At 44.7% G+C, this 12,255-nt stretch overlaps 1 protein-coding gene across 3 annotated transcripts in view; it reads left to right on the plus strand.

The window, feature by feature from the left end:
• CREBBP (CREB binding lysine acetyltransferase) overlaps positions 1–12,255 on the plus strand; it is a 122,838-nt gene that overhangs the window by 90,741 nt on the left and 19,842 nt on the right. For all 3 annotated transcript variants that reach the window (XM_081554916.1, XM_081554917.1, XM_081554918.1), the window contains 6 exons: positions 482–898; positions 2,484–2,663; positions 3,612–3,801; positions 7,921–8,039; positions 8,844–9,083; positions 9,396–9,484. In XM_081554916.1, the coding sequence (XP_081411042.1) occupies positions 482–898; positions 2,484–2,663; positions 3,612–3,801; positions 7,921–8,039; positions 8,844–9,083; positions 9,396–9,484 (1,235 nt within the window). The remainder of the gene's footprint in view (positions 1–481; positions 899–2,483; positions 2,664–3,611; positions 3,802–7,920; positions 8,040–8,843; positions 9,084–9,395; positions 9,485–12,255) is intronic.

Genomic DNA, 12,255 nt, shown 5'->3' on the forward strand with positions numbered 1-12,255 from the left:
TCAGCAGCTAGCTGGGTTTGGCCTTGGACCCTGTGTGGTTGGCAGATCCCTGCTGTAGATTCAGAATAGCTTTTTAGTTGGCCCACAGGTAGTTCTGAAGCATGTCCCTAGTTGAGAACTACCATACTGAAACATTTCAGTGTTTGAGTAACTCATTTTTTTGAAAAAGACAAATACCTTTTCCAGTGGTCTTAGCTGTGGGTAGATATTATGGAACATGAGCTAGTAACTGGAGTGTATGTGTGTTTGTTTAAGCCAGAGATTTCTACAGTTACAGAAATCAAAGCCTGATTACTACAAAAGCAGGTTACTATAAGTGTACAGATCAGTGACCTGTTACAAGCAAAACGTTCCCATGTAGTCAGCAGACCTCATCCAGAAACCGTCAGGTTCTCACATATTTAATTCTTTATATCTGCTGCCGCATTTTCAGACAGAGGGGAAAACAGTTTTAACTCGCTCTTTTCCTTCTGCCTGTCAGGGGCAGGTGCCGGGGGCCGCTCTTCCCAACCCGCTGAACATGCTTGGGCCCCAGGCCAGCCAGCTGCCTTGCCCACCAGTGACACAGCCGCCGCTGCATCAGACCCCGCCTCCCGCCTCCACGGCCGCCGGCATGCCGTCTCTGCAGCACCCAGCAGCTCCCGGGGTGACACCCCCCCAGCCAGCAGCACCTACCCAGCCGTCAACTCCTGCGTCGTCTTCCGGGCAGACTCCCACCCCAACTCCCGGCTCTGTGCCCAGCGCCAGCCAGACGCAGAGTACTCCTACGGTCCAGGCAGCCGCCCAGGCCCAGGTGACCCCGCAGCCTCAGACCCCAGTGCAGCCTCCGTCGGTGGCCACCCCGCAGTCATCGCAGCAGCAGCCGACACCCGTGCACACGCAGCCCCCCGGCACCCCGGTGAGCCCCTCGGCCTGCGGCCGTGTGTGCATAGAGTAGCAGATGAGAACTTGCCCCTGAACAATTGACCATGAAGCCACCACAGGTCTTGGTGCAGCTACACAGGGTGTGTGTCTGCACCCTGATGGAGCTGTAACGGGCTGTATGTTGGTTCCAGAATGGGCTCTGGAGGCCAAGTTTGGCAGGATGTGACTTGTGATTATCTTCTCAGTTGAACCAGCTTGTAGAAATCAGCAACCGAAAGAACTCATACATGGGTCCTCTGTAGAATACTTAAACTCTCCGTAGGAGCATCACCTGTCACAGTCGGTCATCTCTGAGATTTAGTTGTCTTGAGGGTTTGGTAAACAAGTCAGGTTCCTAATTGTACATACTTTGACCTTGCCCGTCAGCCTTGTTTTCCAGCTGGAAGCTCTTTCTTTTTCATGACAAAATGGCCCAGCCAGGTCAGCACTTCTCTGGCGCAGATCTCCCACTGCTCCGGGGAGGCAGCAGTGGCAGGGTCGCAGTGCATCCCATGTCCCGGTCCCGTGCTCTGCTGGTGGCACCCGGCCGGGCTCCCCAACACACGGCCAATCCCACCGACCCCAGGGGCCCAAGGCTGCTGTTTCTCACCAAGTCGTGGTATCTGTTTTCTTACCAGCCTAACTTAAAAACTTCCTTCCCCCTGAAATGCATTGACTTTATTTGTGGGGACTGAGGATATTTATTTATAAAATGTCAAAATCAATCCCAAGATGAGTCCCAAGATGACACTTTATTTTTCCATAGGGAGTGTTATTGTTTCTTATTTTATATTATCTCTGAGTAAGATCCCTTTGTAATGTTATGTTTTTGTTTGTTTACTTGAAACTCTTATCAGGTAAATCTTTGAAAACTTAAGAGTTTTTTGGGGGATTTCGTCTCTTAATGTTTGTTTACTCCTCTACCACTGTTCCTGCAATTAACAGGCTAGTTATACACTTTTGTTCCATGAAGTGAAGTGAAGTCGCTCAGTCGTGTCCGACTCTGCGACCGCATGGACTGTAGCCTACCAGGCGCCTCTGTTCATGGGATTTTCCAGGCAAGAGTATTGAAGTGGGTTACCATTTCCTTCTCCAGGAGATCTTCCCGACCCAGGGATTGAACCCGGGTCTCCTGCATTGTAGACAGACGCTTTACCGTCTGAGCCACCAGGGAAGTCCATATAGGTACCTTATTCCCCTTCTGACAGTGTATATACACATATTTATTATTCATCCTTTTACCAGAACCATTAGTATCATTATTGGAAGGAATTGAATTTAAAATAGGAGGTTTTCTGACTTAGGTAGAAAATTCCCAGAAGATAATTTTCTATCACAGTGTAGAAAGCTTCTGCTGTTGCATCTCTGCATTGTTGGTAAGAAGTCAAGTTGTGTTTCTGCCTGATGTTGACTTCTCTAGAACTCCTCCTTCAACTCTTATATTCTTCAGTTCTCTCAAATAGGGGTGCCTGTTATGTTAGTATTGAGAAAGATTAACATGGATCTGTGTTGAGTGTGCAGCAGGGTTTAAGATCCATCTGTGTTGTTTACAAAGATAAGTGATTTTGGTTTCCCCACAGCTTTCCCAGACAGCAGCCAGCATTGATAACAGGGTCCCCACTCCATCCTCAGTGGCCAGCACCGAAACCAACTCCCAGCAGCCGGGCCCCGAGGTGCCACTGCTGGAGATGAAGGCCGAGATCAAGACCGAGGACACGGAGCCCGATGCTGGGGAGCCCAAGGGAGAGCCCGGGGTTGCGGTAGGTGCCTTTCCTGGACATGGGTGGATGTGCTGCACACAGAGGCGTCACAGGCGCCCAGGGGAGGCGCCAGTGTCCACCGTGCGTGTCCCTGCTCTGTGTTTCACTACCCCATTCAGTTACGGCTCAAGTGCGAAAGAGATTAAAAACAGATTGATTGTTTATTTTTAGATATTAGGTATGGGTTTATTTTTATTTTGCCAGAAGTGAAGAGCACTGGCTTATATTTTAAATGTTTAAATCGTCCAACAACTTTTTCATTGCTGTTCTTCATTCATTTATAAATCTCCAGAGGCAGGCTGCTCAGGGGGTGTGTTCTTTTACTAATTAACCTGTGGCAGAAGTTGAAAACTGGCAGACCGTGGGCTGAACCCAGCCTATAAATGTATTTTGTTTGGCCCACACAGTATTTTTAAAATGGGAAATTACAAATAATACTCTAGACTTCTGGCTTTTCTTGAAAAATGAGGAGCTTTGCCAGCACCGTGTGGCAGCAGAGCAGTCTGGGTGGGAGCGCTGGCATGGCGCTCAGGCGAGTCAGGGCCGCTCCAGTTTGTGGAGTGCCCCCCGCTTCCCACTGCCTCCCTCCACACTTTCTGCTGCTCTCGTGGGCTTCATCTACCAGGCCTCTGAGCAGTTGGACTTTCCATCCTTCCCACGGTTTTTGAGGAAATTCTTGTTCCAAACTAGAAATATATGTAAAACTACTGAAGAGGTAATGGTGTATGCAATGTGTGTTTTTAAGCCTGTAATGCACTGGCACTGTGTTAAAGCGACTCACAGGCACCCCACCTCTCTTTGTGGGAGAGAGGGGGGGATCGATGCAGCTCTGACTAGGGGAGGTTTTAACAAGCTTGTAGAGACTTTCAGGGCCTTCCGATAAGGCTGGGTGAGAACAAAGGCCTCTCACAGTCGCGTATCTGTATCTGTGACTCTGTTTTTCTCAAGATGATGGAGGAGGACTTACAAGGATCTTCTCAAGTTAAAGAAGAAACGGACCCAACAGAGCAGAAGTCGGAACCGATGGAAGTGGATGAAAAGAAAACCGAAGTGAAGGTCGAAGCTAAAGAGGAGGAAGAGGGCAGCACCAATGGGACAGCCTCTCAGTCCACGTCCCCTTCGCAGCCTCGAAAGAAAAGTAGGTCATGTTCTCAGGAACTTACGTGGCGCTGCTTTTCCATCATGTTAGGAGTGCATTCTGTGGAAGTAGAGCTAAAGCAGAAAAAGAATTCCATCCCTTCCTGTTGCCCTTCTTACTGGCCATTCCCCCAGTTTTAGAAATGGTGACAGCTGGACTCAGGGCACCAGCCCTCAGGGTCTATGCTAGGGCTCTGAGGGGCAGCCCATACCCAGCCTGTCCAGGGTGGTGCTGGCTTTACTTGGCACGCCGTGGACACCCACTGATGGGCTCCATTGATAAGGTGACCAGAAGCTTGATGTTGGGGAGTTACCACCATAGCAACACATGGGCCATTAAGTTTGTAGGTTTCTGCTGGTGCAGATGGAACTGAGTGCCAGAGTCAGGGGCTAGGAGCATAGAACCAGTGACCAGCGCAGCAGGAGGAGGGCGGCAGAGAAGGGAAGATGCTGGAGTTCTGAGTAAGCAGGCTGAGCCAGGCTCACGGTGGAAGTCAGATAGAATCCATCTGAGATGTGTCCACAGTAGGGAGGAAACAGTGTCAGAAAATTGTCAGGTGACAGAAATGTGAGACGAGGCTCAGTGGTTCAGGGGTGCAGGTGGTGCATTTAGGAATGATGGCAGAAAAACTCAGGCTGATGCTGTACAGTCCTGCTGCCCTGGGACCCTAGGGATCACAGAGGACAGCAGGCCTCGGGCTTGTGGTCTCAGACCTCTTTACGCTCCTAAAAATTGACCATCCCAGAGAAGTTATTGTTTGTATGGATCATCTATCATTTCTACTCTGCTAGATGTCTTTTTTTAATATTTATTTAAAAGTAAATCTGTTTCATGGCACCCATAAGTAAAACACTTCTGTGAAAAATAACTTCCACAACAAAAATAATTGGAATGGTGACATTGTTTTTCACAATTTTGTTTCTCGGAGAATTAAGTGAACACAGTTGGACTCTCATATCTACCTGTGCCTTCGCTGTTGTCTTCTGTTGTTTGTTTGAAGGACATGGGGAAAATCCAGCCCCACTCAGATAAGCAGCTGATAGAGAAGAGTATTTTAATATTTAATAGCCTTTTCAGGTACTTGTAGATAATTCTTTCTTGATACTACACCAAAACTCAACAAGTAGAAGTTTCTTAAAGGCTGGTTGCAGTGTGAAGTCTGAATCCATATCTCTGAATTTCTCGTGCTCTACAATTTTTCTGTCTTGTACTTGGAGTGGCTCTTTTGCCATTGTATGATCTTTTTAAAACAAAAAAACCACGATCCTTTGGTCATTTGGGAATTTGGTTCACTGAGTTATGCTCATCTTCCAAATGTTGGCATACTTCATTATATGATATTTTTAAAAATCACATTTATTAATACCACTGTGACTTGCTTTAAAAAGTCTTGTAAACTTTGACAAGCTGTCAAGTTTGTGTGGCAGATACAGGTTTTTCAAAAATTCTAATTTTTGATGAAAGTCCAAATTTTATCATTGGTAGCAAATAGCGTCAGTTGTCCTGGAAGTAACTGGTGTACTTTGTTCATTTTTGAGAAAATGTCTGTCGTGTACCCAGATCTAAGTAACCATAGCTTGTCTGTCAGCCATTGTCTCTAGTTTTGTGTGTTCCGTGAGAAATTGCAGTAGTTTCAGCTCTCAGCTCAGCACTCAGACGAGTGCTTCCTCTGAAGACAACGATTGCCTGCAGCAGAAATGCTTTCTGACAGCTTCCCGGTTTGTCATGCAGAATAAAAGACCTGTAGCCAAGGGCTGAGATTTAATAAAAGTAAGGATTTTTGCTCCTTCATCGAGGACATTTGTTAAGTGCAGATGGCATTTTACCTGTGTAGGCAAGACAGCCCTGAAGAGCACGTGGCCACTGAGTTGAGTTTGGAGCTGCGGCCTGGTCATGTTGCCATGCTGGTGTCCACGGTATTCCCTGTTGCTCTTGCCCCATCTGTGTTTGTGTCAACACACAGTGCAAAAAGCAAATGATGACCTAGTGTTACTGTGAAAATCATTTTGCACCATGGAATTGGATTTCACAGACCCTAGAAAAGCCCTCAGGCAGTGCTAGAACTTTCTGCAGTGATGGAAATGCCATATGTCTGCCCTCTCTGTAACCACCTCTGCCTCTGATAACAGTGGAACCAGCCGTGTGTGGCTCCTCAGCACTTGAAATGTGACAGGTGTGCCTGAGGAAGTGGGTTTTTTACTGTATTTAATATTAATTGATTTCCATTCAGGTAGCCGCACAGGCTGGTGCAGTCCCCATAGACAGCATGGGGATCCCTGAGTCATCTGTGGGCCATGCTGTGGGCACTGCAGATGTGGCCCCTCCGGTTGTCTGAAGTGGAGTGACTTGCTCATAGTACACCACACTAGTCGGTGGCAGGAACTTGTTTCAAGTACAGCTCCTGACTGCTACCTCCACCCATTTGGAGTCTTGTTACGTCAATGTAGTGGTTAAAGACAGGAGTTAGAAATGACTTTTCCTTGCCATAGGTTTTAAATGTTCAGTGAATGTATGAGCAGTCGTCCAGAGTGAGACATGTGTAAGCGCCATAAGCGATCAACACCAGAAGCCCAGAGGGTCTGGGGCAGTGTGTCAGCAAATTCTCCAGGCTGCCAGGGAGGGCGTGTTTCAGGCTGTGTACGTCGTTGGGTTTCTGTGGCAGCTGCCGGTCCCTGCCTTGTGAGGGGAAAGCAGCCCCGGACGCACGTGCACAGATGAGCATGGCTGTGTTGCGATAAAGCTTTCTTTTGGAAGACTAAACAGTGATTTTGTGTAATTCACATATCATGAAATATTATTCTTTTTTTCCATAACCATTAAAAAACTTAAAAACTATTCTCAGTTACCAGGCCCATACAAAGGCAGTCAGCTGGCCAGATTTGGCCTGTGGGTCATGGTTTGCTGACCCCTGATTTAGAAGAATGAAGAAGCTATTGATTAACTAAAGAATTGTTTTCTTATAAAGAGTTATTCAAAGAAAACCAAGCTCTGTAAAAGCAGACTGGAAGAAAAAGGGTTAGCTGAGGGCAGGGTTTGCCTGTGTTTCATAGCTCCACAGGCACCTCTGCTCCCTGCACCAGGGCTTTGTGCCTGCAGGGGAATGTCTGTGCTGGGCGACACCGGTGCTCACTGGCCTCCAGGCGTTCTGGAGCGCAGGAGGCCAGTCAGGACACCTGGGTGGTCCCTGCTCTGGTGGCATAAACCCTCTAGAAACTTCCCAGCCAGTGCCTGCTTCTCTCGATGTACTCAATGCAATTTTTACAGTATTTTAGTCTAATTTATAAATGTACAACTTACAATGTATTCATTCTAGAAAATACTTTCAAAATCTGAAAAACCATAAAGTGGAAACCTCCTATCACTTAGGACCTAAGTCATCAGAACCCGTCTACAGTGTTTGCCTCTCTCTGGTGATTGTACTGTGCACAGGAGTGTTTGCCAGCAAGGGCTGCAAGATACTCCCTGCTGCCTTCACAGTTCCCACACCCTTGCAGTTCACGAGGGGCTCGTGTGAATGATTGGCAGCCAGTGTTGATCCTTACGTTGGTGATACCACAAAGTGTAGTAGGAAATGGGTGGCCCTGGAGCTTGGAGACGTGGTTATTGCTACATGTGCAAGGGGGCAGTAGAGAACTTTTGGGGAGAATGCCTATTTTTGTAGCTTCCTTATGATGTACATTTGTTGGTAAGGTTGTAACAAAACCGTATGTCTCAGGTGGTCTGAGTTTACTTCCGCCCAGGACAGAGAAGTTTCTTCTGAGGAGAAAAGGCCCCTTCCAGTGAAAATGGCTCTGTTTCCACACATTTGATCAGTGAGGCAGATTTGGAAGTTAGCGTCAATTTTTTTCTGTTCCAACAGAATTTGGCATTGGAAATCTTTTTGTTGAGCAAGCAAACTTTTCAGTGTGGTATTTTTGCCTCATGATGTGGATGCAGTTTTAAAAACCCTAGTGTGACTGTGTTCTCAGAACACTGAATGGTAGCTTGAGAAAGTGCTCACAGCCGAGAGGAAGGTGACTCGGGCCTTCTCAGAAGCAGCCCAGCTTCCATTGAAAACCTCTGCAGGAGGAGTCTGGGTGCCTTGTCAACAGTGTTGTTTCCTGTGTTTTCTAACTGCAGTCTTCAAGCCGGAGGAGTTGCGCCAGGCTCTGATGCCAACCCTGGAAGCTCTGTACCGACAGGATCCAGAGTCCTTACCTTTTCGGCAGCCTGTGGATCCCCAGCTCCTGGGAATTCCAGTAAGTCGATGTCGTGAAAACACTGTGGCTTTTCCAGTGTACTTCAGGAGTATCCACGATACTTGCTTAATCTCTCTAAATTGAGTATAGTAAGATTTTTCCCCCCCTAATGTAAAGAAATTAGTTTGTTGTCAAAATAGTAACATACTTTTGTCTTGCTAACTGAAATGTGTGTGTTCCCCCACCCCATTCCATTAAGCCCCAGGGTCGTGGGGGGATGCAGGGAGATGAGGGAGCATAGCCTGAGGCATGCAGCCTCTGTTCCCTTGCTTTACTCGTGGGTAAGACTTTGTCCACAGAAGTGGGTTTAAAGAATTGGTGAAAGTCCCTTATAAACCACGTGGGCCTCTCACTTTGATATCCCTGGGTGCTCTTGCAAAGGCCATGGTGACCCAAGAAGTTCTATTTAGCCTTATTACTGTTTTTGTGTTTGTCTTAAATTTCATTTTGCTTGCTAGGACCAAGAGTGAACCTCTAGAAAAACGTTCTGTCTGATAAATATGCTCACCATTTTAATTCAGTGGGTCAAAATCTTATTTTTAAAATCTGACACTAAAGGACGTCTCTTATTAAATAATTCTTTTAATTTTTTTTCTTTAAATTTGCTTTTGAAGTAATATGATCACACTTAGAAATAGTAACTACCATCTTAGTAGTAAAACCAGAGGAAGGTCAGGAGTTGCTCTCTTTTCGGTCACTCATTAGGTTACACTGGTACTTTCTGCTATTTTAAGGTAAAGCTGCCAGATAAGGCTTACATTTGGGGTTTGGGATCCCCTAGACTGAGACCTGTTCTTCCTTCAGGATTACTTTGACATTGTGAAGAATCCCATGGACCTTTCCACCATCAAGCGGAAGCTGGATACAGGGCAGTACCAGGAGCCCTGGCAGTATGTGGACGACGTCTGGCTCATGTTCAACAATGCCTGGCTCTACAATCGGAAGACATCCCGGGTCTACAAGTTCTGCAGCAAACTCGCAGAGGTCTTTGAGCAGGAAATTGACCCCGTCATGCAGTCCCTTGGATATTGCTGTGGACGCAAGGTACAGTTAGAACTTCTTTTGAATTCAGCCAAAGAGGATGTTACGAGGATATGATGGACTCGATACTTTGGCCACACCTGTATATTGAGAAGGAGCCGGATGAAATCCCATCTTTTGTAAAACAGTTGATTGTCTGAAGCTAGAAGTGCTTATGGGTCAAGCATTTCTGGCTGCCCTGGTGTCCATTCATCTGTCTGTAATAAATGTCCCTCAGACACTAATTCTGTCCCATTTTATCCAAAAATATATTTAATGAGAATGGTTAAAAGACTACTTAGTATACTTTTAATGTTTTCTCTTTTGTTTTTGCAGTATGAGTTTTCCCCACAGACTCTGTGCTGCTACGGGAAGCAGCTGTGTACAATTCCTCGAGATGCTGCCTACTACAGCTATCAGAATAGGTAAGCCCTGAGCAGTTTTCTGAATTACGGGACAAAAAGAAGGTCTTAGGGCAAGGCAGGCTCATCTGGTTGCAGCTTGGTTACATTATTTCTTTCCTGAAGTTTCAGTGAAATAGGCTGAAGTTACATTGCTTCTCGCTTCCCAGTCACTCAGTTAGGCCCAGAGTCTCTTAACTTAAAAGTATGCTTGTATAGTATAGAATTTTAACTCAAAGCTGCTTGCTTCACTCTTTGGATTAGGAACGTTCGTTAAGCCATAATGTCACCATATGAGAAAGAGTTGGAGTTGAAATTTACTCTGATAAAGGTTGATGGGCCTTTTTCAAGATACTAATAAAGTTGAAGCATTGTATTTTACCAATCTGACTAAATATTTGCCTAGCTAAATTGACCTGCACAGGCTGATGGAAAGACTTGTGTTCGTGCTGATTCATTGAAGAATTGAGTTTATGAATGACTCCCTGTCAGGAGGTGGCCTTTTGGGGGCTTAGCGAGTGACAGGGATGCTTGCGAAATCTTGGTTCTTCTCTTGAAATGTGGAGATGGCCGAAGAGTAGATCTCTTGTCTTAAGTAGAAGGAGAATGAAAATAATTTTTGCTGTTAATTCCCTTACCTAAATTAAATATGGCTTCCTGGTTTGGGGGCTTGTCTTGAAAATTAAGCTCCTGGGTATCCATGGCTCTAAGTATACATATCATGAGGGCATCCTGCCTTGAAACAGGTGGTATTTCTTGGTCATATTCATTTACCTTGCCTCCATTTCATGAAATGACAGCTGAATTCTTTATGTGACCAAGATGAAGCTTCATGTCTGTTCTTTGTCTTTAGGTTCAGGTATTAAATGTCAGCTTTTGGGTCTGACGTTTTGATTATTTTTATCTTACTTGTTTGTAGTAATTGCATATGTTCTAATACTTCAAAGAAGATAAGTACAAGGCTTTTTATTTGTTCAAAGGTACATACAGAGGCCTGAATGATCTGGAATGTTGCAATTATTTTTCTTCCAATTATGTTTTTTTAATTATTCTCTAAAAAAAAAATGTAGAGAATTCCTTGGCAGTCCAGTGGTTAGGATTCAGGGCTTTCACTGTGGTGGCCTAGGTTCAGTCCTTGGTCAGGAAACTGAGGTCCTATAAGCCGCATGGCACAGCTGGAAAAAAAAAAAAAAGTTAAAATAAAATTTTAAAAATCTAATCATATATAAGTCAATTAACAGCTCCCATCAAAATGCTATTGAAAAAAAAAAAGAACTGTTGACCTAAAAATATCTTAAGACAAGATTTCTAAGCCTAGTCTGGCTCACTTATTCCAGGAGATACTGGTTCCAGGGAAAGATGGGAGTCCCCAACAAGCATCTCTAGCAGAAGTGCTGCTGACACAGCTGTCCTGATGAAAATATTTCAACGTTTGGAATTTAATTTCTCCTTTAGCACGCTCTTCTATCCCTGGAAAAATTTTAATACTGAAAGTTTGAAATGATATTATAGCCTTCGTAGTGGAGTCTGTCCACAGTGGCAAGTGTTATTTTGGGAGTTCTGGCCCCTCCTTTTACAGTTTTAGCCCAGAGACCTTTGGCATAGCCTGGAACCTTCTTGTCGATGGTGTGGGCACAATAACACCTCCACTTGACACCCTTAGTTGTCATTCTCCAATGAGACAATGAGTAGGAACTCACTTTGGGAACTGATAGGCACCAAACAAAGCAAAGTTAAGAAATTTTAAGGAAATAGGTTAAAATGAACTCTGAAAAATGCCCCCACTAATTAAGTGCACAGCACAGTTTGGGTCTAGAAGGAAAAGCAGACAGCAGATTGCTCACCACCATCTCTCCAGTTTGGGGCGTTTTCCTTGTGGGCTTCACTGTTCCTGGGTCCTTTGGCTCCCACCTTTGCTGAGTTGCACAGACTTTGGCCATATTTAAGTGGAGAGCAATTGTAGTTCAATAGGACAGATAGCATCAGCATCTACTACTTCCCCCTCAGAGGGCAGTGTTGATGGAAGGATTTTTTTGAAAGTTCTGAAATGTCCAATTAGATTTCTGTGTAGGATTTAATTTTTACTGAACAAAAGTGATGTATGTTCTTCAAGAGTAGAAACATAAATAAAGGAATTCTTTTTTACACATAAGACATTTTAAGAGTGTGAGCATAACGCTCCTCAGCTGAATCTCACAAGGTGTGCGCTTCCTGGAATATGGAAATGGAAGAGACGCCATGTTGTGAGTCTGAAAGCAGTGGTCTAGTTCTGCGATGGGCATTTCAACTGCTTCCATTTTTATTCTCAACCTTGACTGTTAAAGAGAACGCTGTGGTGTTCTTTTGAATAATTGTTTTGGCATTTATAGTTCTAAACTGTTGGGCACTTAGAATAGGAAATTCTACTAACCATTTAAACAAGTGAAACTAATTTATAAGCTAGCATTGTATGGTTACATTTTCACTTGTTTCCATACTTCAAAATTTTGAAAGTAAGTCATGTTGGGAAAACCATTCTATAGATTTTTCCAGTTATTACTGACAGATGAGAATAGATATCTATTATCCCAGTTATTTGTATATACTTATATGGTACTTACAACAATCTGCATTTGAAAATTTACTCCATACATTCAGTTACCCTTACCGATGAACTATGCAGTGACACTTGCCAACTTTAGGTACCCAGATGTAGAGCGTCATCAGATTCTGTGAAGCGTTTCTCTTTTACAATTCCATATTCATCAAACTGCTTCCTTCATGTCAGGCAGAAGGTCATCTAGGCTCTTATGGCT

Source organism: Giraffa tippelskirchi, chromosome 13 (genome assembly GCF_054371585.1).
Source record: "Giraffa tippelskirchi isolate mGirTip1 chromosome 13, T2T-mGirTip1v1.2.pri, whole genome shotgun sequence".
Taxonomy (NCBI): Eukaryota; Metazoa; Chordata; class Mammalia; order Artiodactyla; family Giraffidae; genus Giraffa; species Giraffa tippelskirchi.